Consider the following 17,500-nt stretch of genomic DNA (forward strand, 5'->3'; position numbering starts at 1 on the left):
ACAGATGGGCTATGTACAGATGGGCTATGTACAGATGGGCTATGTACAGATGGGCTATGTACAGATGGGCTATGTACAGATGGGCTATGTACAGGTGGGCTATGTACAGGTGGGCTATGTACAGATGGGCTATGTACAGGTGGGCTATGTACAGGTGGGCTATGTACAGATGGGCTATGTACAGATGGGCTATGTACAGGTGAGCTATGTACAGATGGGCTATGTACAGATGGGCTATGTACAGATGGGCTATGTACAGATGGGCTATGTACAGATGGGCTATGTACAGGTGGGCTATGTACAGGTGGGCTATGTACAGATGGGCTATGTACAGGTGGGCTATGTACAGGTGGGCTATGTACAGATGGGCTATGTACAGATGGGCTATGTACAGGTGAGCTATGTACAGATGGGCTATGTACAGATGGGCTATGTACAGATGGGCTATGTACAGATGGGCTATGTACAGATGGGCTATGTACAGATGGGCTATGTACAGGTGAGCTATGTACAGATGGGCTATGTACAGATGGGCTATGTACAGATGGGCTATGTACAGATGGGCTATGTACAGATGGGCTATGTACAGATGGGCTATGTACAGGTGGGCTATGTACAGATGGGCTATGTACAGATGGGCTATGTACAGGTGGGCTATGTACAGGTGGGCTATGTACAGATGGGCTATGTACAGGTGGGCTATGTACAGATGGGCTATGTACAGGTGAGCTATGTACAGATGGGCTATGTACAGATGGGCTATGTACAGGTGGGCTATGTACAGATGGGCTATGTACAGGTGGGCTATGTACAGATGGGCTATGTACAGATGGGCTATGTACAGATGGGCTATGTACAGATGGGCTATGTACAGGTGGGCTATGTACAGATGGGCTATGTACAGATGGGCTATGTACAGATGGGCTATGTACAGATGGGCTATGTACAGGTGCATTTTTATGTACTTTTTATTATGTTTTATTTGTACTTTTTTCCCCACTTTTATCTTTGACCATCATTCTATCTCTCACACAGCAACTCCACTCCCACTTGTCTACAATTCCACATACCAACCCTCAGCTTCTCTCAGCCCATCCCATCTATTTCTGCTGGACACCCACTTCGGGTTTCTACGCAACACATGTCTTTCAACTATGCTGTGATGTTTAATGTACAATTTCAATTTATCTAATCGAATAGAATCCACAGATTGCGAGTTGAAGATAAATACTTTTACTAAGAGTATTAGCATATTAGTAATTGACTGACCCGGTCTCTCCAGATCTCCTAACAGTACTATTTCTAGGGTCAATTTTAGATCAATGCTATGCATTTTCATCCATTCTTGAGCCTGAGACCAGACACAGGCTACCTGCGGGCAATACCAAAGTTAATTGATTCTGTATCCTCACAACAAAATCTGCAGAGCTTCGATGATTTTATCCCCCAAATATTCAACTTTTTGATGTTGGCAAGAATTGTATATAATAATTTTAGCTGAAAAGCACGAAGTCTTGAATCTTGCGTTGTATTATATATTAACTAAACACCCTGTACTATGGAATCGGTACATCAGAAATCTCTTCCCAACTATTTTACAATTTGTATGGCACAGCTGTCCACATACTGGTCCTCAAATGAAACTGGTATACTTTCCTTTTTATGCTATTTTTATTCCTCTGCCAGTTTTGATCCTTTATATTGGGCAGACTGCCCAGTTCCCTGCCTCCTCCCTCCTCCTCCATTTTTGGGGAAATGCTGTAATCAATTGGTTGTAGTCTTGGATTGAGCAGACCTTTCCGTACAATTCTGATAACTCCATGAAGGACATTACTCTACCATTCCAATTTACAATATCATTTAAGAACAAAATACCCTTTTCAAACATCTTTCACATAAATGCAGGTATTTTATCAACCAGCACATTTGGGTTCAGCCATAATATTTGTTGTAATATTTGTTCTATCTTTGACGGGGATGAAATTGAAATTGTAGCCAGTTTTAGATAGACAGGGTCTTTATATTTACCATCTGGGTGTTGTTTTAATAATAGAGATATCAGACCTTCCTGCTGAGTACCTGACAGATTTCTATAGAAGTAGTTAAAACAATATAACAATGGAGCTTTTAGTATATCAAAAAATACTTGATATACCTCTACCGGTATGCCATCAAGCCCTGGGGTTTTTCCAGACTGAAAGGATTTAATAGCCTCAAAAAGTTATTCCTCTGTAATTTGGCCTTCGCACTGATCTTTCCATTTCATTTGTTAATTTTTTATATTGTTTGGAAAGAATTCCTTACCATAATCTTCATTCAGTGGGAAAGGATGAGACGGAACAGAGAACATCTGTCTAAAATAATTAGCTTCCTCTTTTAAAATATAATTTGGAGAATCATAGATGACTCCGTCTTCAGTAACGAGTTTCTGCAAATTATTTTTGTTAGTGTTCCTGTATAGGAGAGACAGGAAGAATTTTGTGCATTTTTCTCCATATTCCATCCAGTTTGCTTTATTTTTGTAACAGATTACATTAGATCATTCTTAAATAAGTTCCTCAAGTTCTTTTTGTTTTTCCTCTAACTTATCTTGTGTCTCTGTAGTATCGTTTTTATTGCTATCTACCTGTACTATTAGTTCATGGATTTCCCTTGTTAGTCTTGTCTCTTTAGCCAGAAACTGCTTTTTTATTATTGATGAATATTGAATTGAATGGCCCCTGAAGGTACATTTAAAGGTATCCCAAACAATAAGGGGATTTGCTGAACCTATATTATACTGGAAAAATTCAGTTATAAATTCTTTTGTCTTAGTTAAAAATAAGTTGTCCTCCAGTAAACTTTGATTAAATTTCCAATATCCCCGTCCACGTTAAAAATCTATAAGAGTTATGTGAATGCCAATTAGATGATGATCCGATCGCATTCTGTCTCCTATTAAAAACTGTTTTAACCTTTGATGCAAGAGAGAAAGAGACAAGAAAGTATTCAAGACGATTAGATTGATTAAGCTTCCTCCATGTATATCTCACAAGGTCGGGGTTTTTTAGTCTCCAAATATCCATTATTTCTAATGTGTCCATAATATTAGTGATTTCCTTAAGTGATGAATTGAATGACCCCCTGGTGATGATAGTGTGTAGAGTGATTACCTTTACGGTCCATTGAGGTACTTAACACTGTGTTATAGTCTCCTACCATAATGATTAGATTTTGTTGCCTGTAAATTCAATAAATTGGTATTAATGTTTTTCAAAGAAGTGTGGATCATCCTGATTTGAACCATATAGATTAATGAGCCAAATCTCTTTTTCGTCCACTTTCATATTCAAAAGGATCCACCTTCCTTGCAAATCATTCCTGACTATTTGCACATTCAGAACGATATTTTTGATAATTAATATCATCACACCTTTTGAGTCCCTTTGACCGTGACAGAAAATTATTTCACCACCCCATTCCTTTTTCCACACAACTTCATCTAAGGATGTAGAGTGAGTTTCCTGTAAACAGTATATGTTATATTCCTTTTATTTTAGCTACGTAAAGACTGATCTTCTTTTAATAATCTGCTAAACCGTTACAATTATAACTGGCTATACTTATTTCACCCCTTCCCGTAACTAGATACTCTTCTCAGTCTAAAGTGACCATAATTAGTGCTTGTAAAGTTACTGCCATCAGAGGTATTATGGTCAAAATAGAGCTTTCAAATGTCTGATATTTAGAATTCAAGAAATCGGTTCTAGCAATATTTGTTTTATTCCCCTGCCTGTTTGCCTGTGAGCCAATGCCACATATGTTATGTGTGTAGTAAATCTGAGTAGGTTGATGTGTATGATATTGGATGTGATATAGTGAGAGTGTGTACGATGTCTGTATAAGAGTAGACTATAATGTGTGATGTCCAAATAAATAATAACTGCCAATTTGCACGGTTGAGTGTCTGTGCGTAACATGTAGTCCGTATAGCCTTAATATTCATGATGATAATTGTAATCCATATCGTATCACCATCATAGTTGCATCATAATTACCTTTAACATAATTGAAAACACATCCCAGCATTTCCATAGCAATTGATGTTTCACATGATCATGAAAGAGACCTTGCATTACTCTAGAGACGGCTTCACTACAGTACAAATGTCTTCCATACAATATGTTATTATTCCCCAATGCCCCTATTCTGATATCTCCCCCTTGCTTGTTGTAAACATATATAAAATTGTAGACGAATACATAAAAACGATAGACAAACAATAAACACATTAAATTATAAAACAGTTCTCGACAATAGTGAGAGGGAGAAGAGAAGAAAAAATAAAGAAAGTGAGAGAATAGAGCGAGATCAGGTGTGTGTGTGTATGTATAAGTCCGTATGTGTAAGCAAGCATGTAATGGAGTACGTGTGTGTTCATTATGTTCAGATATTTTTACAGTTCCCATACCTTCTTTTTTTTGTACCTGAAGTCCCTGTATAATTTAGTACAGCCACGGTGTTATGGAGCTGTCTGGGAATAGCTGTCCATCTATAAAGAGTATGTCCACAATGATAAAGGCACGCCTACCATCCATCCTTTGTTGTCTTTGTAGCGGATACAGTCTCTTACGACGTTCGTTTATCTCCCTTGGAAATTGGTCATTGAGACCGAATTTGGTCCCTTTAAGCTCCCTTCCTCTGCTTTTGATCAGCTCCTTTTGTTGGTAGTGTTCAAATTTTGCGATGATCGGTCGGGGACCTTTGGTCTTGTCGCTCCGAGCTCCAAGTCTGTGTACTCGGTGGAAAGCATCCTTGTTTACAGTCTCTATGGGAAGTTTTAAGGTGGATTGCATGAATTCTCTGATCGCGCCCTCTGGATTATTGGACGCGTCCTCAGGAATCCCAGAAAAACAAATATTTTCACACATGCTACGACTTTCTCTGTCTAGTAGCGACTCCAACACCCTGTTTTCCCTGAGTAAACAATCCATGTTGGAATTGTGGATTTTCATCTTAGCTGTGAGTGTCTTGTTTTCTCTTTGGAGCGTGAGAATTTCATTCTGGCTGAACTCCAAACTCCCCATCAGCCCTGCTACCTCCTCACACAACTGTTCCATTGTTGCATGGATTCCAGCCAGAGCACTAGCCTCTACCTCAATGGTAAGTAAATCGTCCGCGTCTGTAGATGAATCTGTTTTTCTTGTTTTTGGTCGGGTTAAAGTTATTTTGTGAGGTGGTCGGATCTTTCCATGATGGAGTATGTTGTTCCTCCATAGCGTAAAGCTGTTGGTACTCATAGATTTCCCTCAGGATCTCCTTAGTATCCAGATTGGCTCTTTACTGCAACCAGTTGTCTTATGAAAAGATAACAATGAGTCTTTCCCACGACGACGACATGTGTCTGTAGTACAGCCAGATAGCACTCGCGGAATCCACGCAAAAAAAGGAAGACAAACTTGCAGTCCCAGCCGTAAAGGCTAACCGCGTCGTGGAATCCTTAGCAACAAAACTTTAGCTCTGATTTGTTAGTTCGGATTTGTTAGATTAGTTCGGTGGTGACAGTGTTTCTTAGCCTCAGTGCAGTGGGCAGCTGGAAGGAGGTGCTCTTATTCTCCATATACTTTACAGTGTCCCAGAACATTTTGGAGTTTGTGCTGCAGGATGCAAATTTCTGTGTATATTGGTTCCTAACTTCCCTGAAAAGTTGCATATCACAGGGGCTGTTCGATGCTAATGCAGAACGCCACAGGATGTTTTTCTGCTGGTCAAGGGCAGTCAGGTCTGGAGTGAATCACGGGCTATATCTATTCCTGGTTCTACATTTTTTGAATGGGGCATGTTTATTTAAGATTGTGAGGAAAACACTTTTAAAGAATAACCAGGCATCTTCTACTGACGGAATTAAGTCAAAATCCTTCCAGGATACCCGGGCCAGGTCGATTAGAAAGGCCTGCTCACTGAAGTGTTTTAGGGAGCGTTTGAAAGTGATGAGGGGTGGACGTTTGACCGCAGACCCATTACGGATGCAGGCAATGAGTCAGATAGTTTAATAATACTTCAAGGGAAGGCGACAGTTTCAAGGGAAGGGCGACAGCTTCAAGGGAAGGCGACAGTTTCAAGGGAAGGGCGACAGTTTCAAGGGAAGGCGACAGTTTCAAGGGAAGGGCGACAGCTTCAAGGGAAGGCGACAGTTTCAAGGGAAGGGCGACAGCTTCAAGGGAAGGCGACAGTTTCAAGGGAAGGGCGACAGTTTTAAGGGAAGGCGACAGTTTCAAGGGAAGGGCGACACTTTCAAGGAAAGGCGACAGTTTCAAGGGAAGGGCGACAGTTTCAAGGGAAGGCGACAGTTTCAAGGGAAGGGCGACAGTTTCAAGGGAAGGCGACAGTTTCAAGGGAAGGGCGACAGTTTCAAGGGAAGGGCGACAGCTTCAAGGGAAGGGCGACAGCTTCAAGGGAAGGGCGACAGTTTCAAGGGAAGGGCGAAAGCTTCAAGGGAAGGGCGACAGCTTCAAGGGAAGGGCGACAGCTTCAAGGGAAGGGCGACAGTTTCAAGGGAAGGGTGACAGCTTCAAGGGAAGGGCGACAGTTTCAAGGGAAGGGCGAAAGCTTCAAGGGAAGGGTGACAGCTTCAAGGGAAGGGCGACAGCTTCAAGGGAAGGGCGAAAGCTTCAAGGGAAGGGCGACAGTTTCAAGGGAAGGGCGAAAGCTTCAAGGGAAGGGTGACAGTTTCAAGGGAAGGGCGACAGCTTCAAGGGAAGGGCGACAGCTTCAAGGGAAGGGCGACAGTTTCAAGGGAAGGGTGACAGCTTCAAGGGAAGGGTGACAGCTTCAAGGGAAGGGCGACAGCTTCAAGGGAAGGGTGACAGTTTCAAGGGAAGGGCGACAGCTTCAAGGGAAGGGTGACAGTTTCAAGGGAAGGGCGACAGTTTCAAGGGAAGGGCGACAGTTTCAAGGGAAGGTGACAGCTTCAGGGAAAGGGTGACAGTTTCAAGGGAAGGGCGACAGTTTCAAGGGAAGGTGACAGTTTCAAGGGAAGGGCGACAGTTTCAAGAGAAGGTGACAGCTTCAGGGAAAGGGTATCAGAAATTCTTGCAGGATTAGCAAAAATGCCTGCTGGATAGTAGCACTCTAGCTGCCACTATTGTTCTTCTAGCCAGGTCTTTAAAGATTCTCAGAGAATAGCCCCTCAGAACCAGTAGCAGTGTTACCAGGCTGACAACAATCCTGACCTAGCCTGGTCTCTGATCTGTTTGTGTTGTATTGTCAACTACAGCATAAATAAACAAAGGGGTTTTCTACAAAGCAGGATTAATGAGATAGCCATCTAACTTGCCTAACTATTCTAAAATAATGTTGTCGTTTTTAGAAAGATAAGTTTGAAATGTGCATGGTCTAATTGACTCAACAACCAAAAACACATATCTAAGCTTTTTAATTTCAGAAAATCAACAGTTATTTCTTGTTATTAATTAAAGTTAACTCTGCTAACTCATTGATCCTACTTTGTAGTATACCCCTCTGAGGTGTCAATACCTCACAAACAGATCTGGGACCAGGCTATCACTGACTCACAGACAAAATAACAAAACCATCTGCTCTCGTTCAGGAAAGCCTTCAAGTGCCACCTTGTTTCCCCAGTTGACACTATCGAACACTGTAAGTGCTTGGAAGGTTAAAAGGTGTTTCCTTCTATCCAGGACTCACTGAATGGTTGTGCCTCAGTGACTCCCTCTACTCCCTCTACTGGGTCTGACGGAAACACAGAACAAAGACCTCACTCCTTTCTAACCTCCCCAGTGGGAGGGTTACTATTACTGTCTGTCTGACTGACTGGCTGACTGCGGAGAGAAATGGTCTGTCTGTCTTACTGACTGGCTGACTGGGGAGAGAAACGGTCTGTCTGTCTTACTAACTGGCTGACTGGGGAGAGAAACAGTCTGTCTGTCTTACTGACTGGCTGGCTGGGGAGAGAAACAGTCTCTGTGGCTGACAGAGAATATAATAGATTTAGAATCAGCTCCTTGTTCTACCCCATGCCCAAACTCAACCCCTTAGAATTAGACTGAGTGGAACGAGCATTCCAACTCAAAGTTGGGCTTGATACCATCAAGTCCTATAGTATGGCAAACTCTCATAATATGGCCCAACTTGAATGGATGTTTTAATGGGCACTATTGATCTTAGCAGTTCCAAGACAATCACATTATACACTGAACAAAAATATAAATGCAACAATTTCAAAGATTTTACTGAGTTACAGTTTATATAAGGCCCCACAGGTTTTCCTGTGGTGAAGGAGAGGCGGACCAAAATGCAGCGTGGTGGTTATTCAAGTTTTTAATAAAAATAACTATACATGAACAGACTAAACAAAACAAGAAAAGTGAAAACTTAAACAGTCCTATCTGGTGCAAACACAGAGACAGGAACAATCACCCACAAACACACAGTGAAACCCAGGCTACCTAAGTATGATTCTCAATCAGAGACAACTAATGACACCTGCCTCTGATTGAGAACCAAAACAAACATAGACTGCCCACCCAACTCACGCCCTGACCATACTAAATAAATACAAAACAAAGGAAATAAAGGTCAGAACGTGACACTGCTCTGGTGGACATTCCGGCAGTCAGCATGCCGAATGCACGTTCCCTCAAAACTTGAGACATCTGTGGCATTGTGTTGTGTGACAAAGCTGCACATTTTAGAGTGGCCTTTTATTGTCCCCAACACAAGGTGCACCTGTGTAATGATCTTGCTTTTCAATCAGCTAATTGATATGCCACACCTGTCAGGTGGATGGATTATCTTGGCAAAGGATAAATATTCACTAACATGGATGTAAACAAATTTGTGCACAAAATGAAAGAGAAATATGTTTTTTGTGCGTATGAAAAATGTCTGAGATCTTTTTTTTTTCAGCTCATTGCGTTTATATTTTTGCAAACTACAATATGATTGTCTGAGACATTGCAGTGCCAAAAGGAATCCAAACTTTTGTCAAACTTTCACTGAAGCATACTTTTTCATAAGAACATTTCTTCTCCCTCCCTCATTCCCTCCTTCCCTCTCCCCTCTCTCTGTCTGTTTTATTGTTGTGTGGTGGGACTTAGACAGCTGTTCATAACCATTAGTTAGCCTTGTGAATTAGTCTGGACAAATCATGTAAGTGGATGGAGATGGCAGTGGGATAGTGAGAGAGATAGATGGTTTGCTAAACACCGTGGGCTCGCCTCACTTCCCTCACTAGCATCTCCCTAAACACTGTGGCTTGTTTTTCCACTTAGACATGGCAGCTGCCTGGTGCCTCAAAAACACTTGACTGTCTATGCCAAACATAATCTTGGTTTTGGTTAGCGGTGATTTTCATTTGGTTGTATTTTCTTCAGAACCTAAGGTTTGTGTTTCCATCCGGTTTTGTGATCGCTGGTCAGTAAAAGTATTTTATCAGTTGTAACATTTGTTGAGTACCTTGTTATGGATTGTGACGGGGATCATTTTTAGGATTGTTGACATAGTGGACAGGCCAGCAGAGGGAGATTCTCAGCTCTGGTTCGGCATGCTTAGAGTTACTGGAATCCTGTAAGAGACATATTTCAACATGGTGTCATCTGGCACAGCAGACACACACTGCTTCACTCGTTTGGAAGGCTTGGGTGTTTTCTCAAAACAAGCTGTCTACTCTCTCTCCCTCTCTCTGAACACTTGCACCCTGTATCTGTTGCCTAGCGCCTGTCTTTTGTTCTGGACAGCTGCACTGGCTGGCTATCCCTGAAATCTCCTCTGTGTCACACGCACACACACACACACACACACACACACACACACACACACACACACACAGACACACACACACACACACACCACACACACACACACACACACACACACACACACACACACACACACACACACACACACACACACACACACACACACACACACTCTCTACTATGTCATCCATGTCATCTGGACTGCTCCTTCGTTCCATCCTTCTCTTCTGTTCTCTATGCCTACAATTCCACGTTTCACTCGTCTTCATACCTCCCTTCATTCCATCCCTCTGTCCATCACACTGTCGCTCTCCTTCCTCTGTGTCCCTACAGCTGTGTGTCAGCTGTCGGTCTGTGCCAGTGAAGTCAGTGGGCCCACAGGGACACCAGGCCACCCCTCTACACTCCCTCCCCTACCAGCTGTCTCCCCCTCCCTACCCCCATCACCCCCAATCATTAAGCATCCACCAGTAAAACTACTGGACAAGCCTTTTTGTGTCTCGCAGATGGGTAACTACAGCACCCTATCCACCCTATCAGGCCCCAGTCTAACTACTACAGCACCCTATCAGGCCCCAGTCTAACTACTACAGCACCCTATCAGGCCCCAGTCTAACTACTACAGCACTTGAGGAGGAGTTTGTAATAAAGGAGTTGGAAATGACATGATTGACATTTTGAATGCTGAAGGACTAAGTAATGCTGGCTAGGCTAATTACACCACCTTCGATTGTTCATTGTGCAACAACAACATATCGAAACAAAGCTAATGTTCTCTGTGCTGTGGTGCCACTGGTCTGTTTTGTTGGATTTTGTTGTGTTGAATTGAGTTATTTTGTTGTGTTATATTGTATTGTGTTGTGTCATATTGTCTTGTATTATATTGTGTCATGTTGTGTTGTATTATATTGCTTACATTTTGAGTTGAGTCCATGGTGTCTGGTTACTCGTACACAGGGCTTACAGACAGGGATTCATAAATCACAGAGGAAGCTACTGTATCTACTAGACTGGACCTGACATTTAGACAGAAACCCATCCACACGGATTATCACCCCTCTCTCTCATTCTTCCTACTCTCTCGTATTCTGTCTTTCATGATACAAAATAAATGATTCATGCATTTTGAAATCTTCTAATCCTTCCTCTCTCTCTATCCCTCTGTCAGGTATGCCTGTGGTTGTCAGCGCGTCTCCGGACAGGTAACCGGGTGTGTTGCTGGTGCCATGGCAACGCCAGAGCTGCGGCTGTTTCCTGTCATTGTGGTTACCGTCATCCTGGTGGCGTTGTCGGCTGCGGATGACCACGACTGGCACTTTAAACCAGGTGAGAGGTCAAAGGTCAGATGTCAGACAGGAAGTGACTGCTTAAGGTCAAGGTCAAATCAGATCCCCAGAATATGATTGGTCATTATTGTTGAAGAGTTTAGGTTCTCAATAACTTCCCTAGTTAAAGCCAATCATTGACCAATCGGCCAGGTTTAATACAATTGGAGTCACAACAAGGGAAAAAACTATAATCAGAACAGATGTGTTTTACCTTCCATTCAAGATCTCACAGGCACCCCCTCAGAAATGTCAGACAATTCCATCTCGGCCTCACCCATTGCCTTGTCCTCCTCCTCCACCCCTCCATCCCTCGCCCTCTCTGCCCCTTTCTTGTCTACACTCTCCTCACATTCTTGAATGTGTGCCTTAAGTCTGTCCATCCGCTATCAGCAGCCGATCCTGTTTCAGGTCCATGTCTCCTAGGCAGCCATGTGTAAAAGGAGAGAGATGGTAGCAGGGAGAATGAGCCTTGGGTATTCAGCCTCACTAATGTACAGGCCGCTCATCACCTGTCAATCATACAAAGAGAGAGAGAGGGGAAGGAGGGAGGGGAGGAGAGGGATAGAGATAGAGTAGAGAAAATGAAACTCCACAAGGTGAAACCAGAGCTGCCACCTCCAGGGTAGAAGCAGACAGTAAATTATCTGTCTCCCGCACACACACATGCATGCACACGTTTGTGTCATCTGATTTGATCCATATCGTTATTATTTCCACACCGTTGCTGCGGTAATGCAACAAGTCTTTTATAGGAGGAAATAGCCCATTAGTACCAGGATATGAACTGATATGAAGAGTAAATAAAGGAAGGGAAACACCCACCATGTGTGTGAAAGGGGGAGAAAGAGAGATGGAGCGTGGGAAGAAAGCCAATGGCGACAGAGAGGGCAATGACAGAGAGGGGACTAAAAAGAGAGAAGGGGAGGCCTGGAGAGAGTTTTATTGGCAGCTAGGTAATGATGTAATGAAACAGGCCTGTCCGTGTGGGGGTGTAGGGGGTAGGTGTGTGTGTGTCTCAGAGGTTTTATCTTCCAACCCCACATTCCTATCCACTGACTCACTGACAGCAACTGAGTTAGAACTTCCCCACTTATCACCCCCCCATGCCCTCATATCACTGACAGCATCATTATCACCCCCCCATGCCCTCATATCACTGACAGCATCATTATCACGTCCCCATATCACTGACAGAATCAGTTATCCACGGCCCCATATCAATGACAGAATCAGTTATCCACGTCCCCATATCAATGACAGTATCAGTTATCCACGTCCCCATATCAATGACAGTATCAGTTATCCACGCACCATATCAATGACAGTATCAGTTATCCATGCCCCCTTATCAATGACAGAATCAGTTATCCACATCACCATATCAATGACAGTATCAGTTATCCATGTCCCCATATCAATGACAGTATCAGTTATCCACAACCCATATCAATGACAGAATCAGTTATCCACGTACCATATCAATGACAGTATCTGTTATCCACGCACCATATCAATGACAGTATCAGTTATCCACGCACCATATCAATGACAGTATCAGTTATCCACGCACCATATCAATGACAGTATCAGTTATCCACGTCCCCATATCAATGACAGTATCAGTTATCCACGTCCCCATATCAATGACAGTATCAGTTATCCATGCCCCCATATCAATGACAGTATCAGTTATCCACGTCACCATATCAATGACAGTATCAGTTATCCACGTCACCATATCAATGTCAGTATCAGTTATCCATGTCCCCGTATCAATGACAGTATCAGTTATCCACGCACCATATCAATGACAGTATCAGTTATCCATGCCCCCTTATCAATGACAGAATCAGTTATCCACATCACCATATCAATGACAGTATCAGTTATCCACCTCCCCATATCAATGACAGTATCAGTTATCCACAACCCATATCAATGACAGAATCAGTTATCCACGTACCATATCAATGACAGTATCTGTTATCCACGCACCATATCAATGACAGTATCAGTTATCCACGCACCATATCAATGACAGTATCAGTTATCCACGCACCATATCAATGACAGTATCAGTTATCCACGTCCCCATATCAATGACAGTATCAGTTATCCACGTCCCCATATCAATGACAGTATCAGTTATCCATGCCCCCATATCAATGACAGTATCAGTTATCCACGTCACCATATCAATGACAGTATCAGTTATCCACGTCACCATATCAATGTCAGTATCAGTTATCCATGTCCCCATATCAATGACAGTATCAGTTATCCACGCACCATATCAATGACAGAATCAGTTATCCACGCACCAGATCAATGACAGAATCAGTTATTCACGTCCCCATATCAATGACAGAATCAGTTATCCACGTCCCCATATCAATGACAGTATCAGTTATCCACGTCCCCATATCAATGACAGCATCATTATCACGTCCCCATATCAATGACAGTATCAGTTATTCACTTCCCCATATCAATGACAGTATCAGTTATCCACGTCCCCATATCAATGACAGTATCAGTTATCCACGCACCATATCAATGACAGAATCAGTTATCCACGCACCAGATCAATGACAGAATCAGTTATTCACGTCCCCATATCAATGACAGTATCAGTTATCCACGTCCCCATAGCAATGACAGTATCAGTTATCCACATCCCCATATCAATGACAGCATCATTATCACGTCCCCATATCAATGACAGTATCAGTTATCCACGCACCATATCAATGACAGTATCAGTTATCCACGTCCCCATATCAATGACAGTATCAGTTATCCACGCACCATATCAATGACAGTATCAGTTATCCACGCACCATATCAATGACAGTATCAGTTATCCACCTCCCCATATCAATGACAGTATCAGTTATCCACGCACCATATCAATGACAGTATCAGTTATCCACGTCCCCATATCAATGACAGTATCAGTTATCCACGTCCCCTTATCAATGACAGTATCAGTTATCCACGCACCTTATCAATGACAGTATCAGTTATCCACGTCCCCATATCAATGACAGTATCAGTTATCCACATCCCCATATCAATGACAGCATCATTATCACGTCCCCATATCAATGACAGTATCAGTTATTCACTTCCCCATATCAATGACAGTATCAGTTATCCACGTCCCCATATCAATGACAGTATCAGTTATCCACGCACCATATCAATGACAGAATCAGTTATCCACGCACCAGATCAATGACAGAATCAGTTATTCACGTCCCCATATCAATGACAGTATCAGTTATCCACGTCCCCATAGCAATGACAGTATCAGTTATCCACATCCCCATATCAATGACAGCATCATTATCACGTCCCCATATCAATGACAGTATCAGTTATCCACGCACCATATCAATGACAGTATCAGTTATCCACGTCCCCATATCAATGACAGTATCAGTTATCCACGCACCATATCAATGACAGTATCAGTTATCCACGCACCATATCAATGACAGTATCAGTTATCCACCTCCCCATATCAATGACAGTATCAGTTATCCACGCACCATATCAATGACAGTATCAGTTATCCACGTCCCCATATCAATGACAGTATCAGTTATCCACGTCCCCTTATCAATGACAGTATCAGTTATCCACGCACCTTATCAATGACAGTATCAGTTATCCACGTCCCCATATCAATGACAGTATCAGTTATCCACATCCCCATATCAATGACAGCATCATTATCACGTCCCCATATCAATGACAGTATCAGTTATCCACGCACCATATCAATGACAGTGTCAGTTATCCATGTCCCCATATCAATGACAGCATCAGTTATCCACGCACCATATCAATGGCAGTATCAGTTATCCACGTCCCCATATCAATGACAGTATCAGTTATCCACGCACCATATCAATGACAGTATCAGTTATCCACGCACCATATCAATGACAGAATCGGTTATCCACGCACCATATCAATGGCAGTATCAGTTATCCACGTCCCCATATCAATGACAGTATCAGTTATCCACGTCCCCATATCAATGACAGTATCAGTTATCCACGCACCATATCAATGACAGTATCAGTTATCCACGCACCATATCAATGACAGTATCAGTTATCCACGCACCATATCAATGACAGTATCAGTTATCCACGCACCATATCAATGACAGTATCAGTTATCCACCTCCCCATATCAATGACAGTATCAGTTATCCACGCACCATATCAATGACAGTATCAGTTATCCATGTCCCCATATCAATGACAGTATCAGTTATCCACGTCCCCTTATCGATGACAGTATCAGTTATCCACGCACCATATCAATGACAGTATCAGTTATCCACGTCCCCATATCATTGACAGTATCAGTTATCCACATCCCTATATCAATGACAGCATCATTATCACGTCCCCATATCAATGACAGTATCAGTTATCCACGCACCATATCAATGACAGTATCAGTTATCCATGTCCCCATATCAATGACAGCATCAGTTATCCACGCACCATATCAATGACAGTATCAGTTATCCACATCCCCATATCAATGACAGTATCAGTTATCCACGCACCATATCAATGACAGTATCAGTTATCCACGCACCATATCAATGACAGTATCAGTTATCCACGCACCATATCAATGACAGTATCAGTTATCCACGCACCATATCAATGACAGTATCAGTTATCCACGTCCCCATATCAATGACAGTATCAGTTATCCACGTCCCCATATCAATGACAGAATCAGTTATCCACGTCCCCTTATCAATGACAGTATCAATTATCCACGCACCATATCAATGACAGTATCAGTTATCCACGCACCATATCAATGACAGTATCAGTTATCCACGCACCATATCAATGACAGTATCAGTTATCCACGCACCATATCAATGACAGTATCAGTTATCCACGTCCCCATATCAATGACAGTATCAGTTATCCACGCACCATATCAATGACAGTATCAGTTATCCATGCACCATATCAATGACAGTATCAGTTATCCACGCACCATATCAATGACAGTATCAGTTATCCACGTCCCCATATCAATGACAGTATCAGTTATCCACGCACCATATCAATGACAGTATCAGTTATCCACGTCCCCATATCAATGACAGTATCAGTTATCCACGTCCCCATATCAATGACAGTATCAGTTATCCACGTCCCCATATCAATGACAGTATCAGTTATCCACGCACCATATCAATGACAGTATCAGTTATCCACGTCCCCATATCAATGACAGTATCAGTTATCCACGTCCCCATATCAATGACAGTATCAGTTATCCACGCACCATATCAATGACAGTATCAGTTATCCACGTCCCCATATCAATGACAGTATCAGTTATCCACGTCCCCATATCAATGACAGTATCAGTTATCCACGCACCATATCAATGACAGTATCAGTTATCCACGTCCCCATATCAATGACAGTATCAGTTATCCACGCACCATATCAATGACAGTATCAGTTATCCACGCACCATATCAATGACAGTATCAGTTATCCATGCCCCCATATCAATGACAGCATCCATAACAATAACTGAGTTACACCCCCCCCCACCCCACTAGCATCACCCCTTTATCGCCTTTCATTTTCCATCACCCCCCCACACCCCCTTCCTTTCACTCACGTTGAAGACTGGTTCTCTGCCCTCTATTTGGTCATGTCTGGCCCTCTAGTGAAGTCATGGCAGATAGTTAAGTCGTTTGATAATGCCTGGTTGATATATGCCTGCAGGACTGTTGTCGGGGCTGATATTTTCACAGGGCAGAGTAGAGCTGTCCATTTAATCTGTTCACTGTCTGCCCTATGTCCTCCTTATCCCCTCTTTCACTATCCCCTCCACTTCCACCTTCTCCTCTTCTTTCTCCTCCCCTCCCCCTCCTCATGCCCCTCTTCCTTTTCTTTCTCCTTCCCCTCCTCCTCTTTTTACTCCTGTATTCACCTCACCTCATCTGCCTGTTAAAGTAAAAACCATGGAGAATGATACCTCTTCAGGGTTATAAACTAACAGAAGGTTATCTGTTTGTAATGACCTTGGCAGCTCCTATTCTTCAATATTCATCCTATTAGATTATTAATTAACATTGACTCTACGTGTTTCTTCCTGAGTGACTAGAAGAGAAATAAGAGGTGACAAGGACATTATTGGATGAGCTCCCCTACGCAGTGTGATGATGTGTCCCAAATGGCACCCTATTCCCTATGGAATGTATTGCTTTTGACCAGAACCTTGGAGTAGGGTGCCTTGTAGGAAAGATAGGAAATATAGAGAAGGAAAGATAGGGAATATAGACAAGGAAAGATCGAGACGGAGATTACTTAATGCTGCGTGACCAATGACTGGCTCCAACAATGA

The 17,500-nt window shown here is 42.6% G+C and overlaps 1 protein-coding gene across 6 annotated transcripts in view; it reads left to right on the forward strand.

Moving 5' to 3' along the window:
- The window catches only part of LOC110503829 (epithelial discoidin domain-containing receptor 1), a 67,207-nt gene that overhangs the window by 17,254 nt on the left and 32,453 nt on the right, over positions 1–17,500 (forward strand). For 5 of the 6 annotated variants that reach the window (XM_036971243.1, XM_036971226.1, XM_036971231.1 and 2 more), the window contains exon 2: positions 10,927–11,084. In XM_036971243.1, coding sequence (XP_036827138.1) covers positions 10,985–11,084 — 100 coding nt within the window. In that variant the 5' untranslated portion in view covers positions 10,927–10,984. Of the gene's footprint in view, positions 1–5,039; positions 5,143–10,926; positions 11,085–17,500 lie in introns of those variants that run through there. The other variant, XM_036971246.1, reaches the window with a different exon arrangement.

Source organism: Oncorhynchus mykiss, chromosome 3, assembly GCF_013265735.2.
Source record: "Oncorhynchus mykiss isolate Arlee chromosome 3, USDA_OmykA_1.1, whole genome shotgun sequence".
Lineage (NCBI taxonomy): Eukaryota > Metazoa > Chordata > Actinopteri > Salmoniformes > Salmonidae > Oncorhynchus > Oncorhynchus mykiss.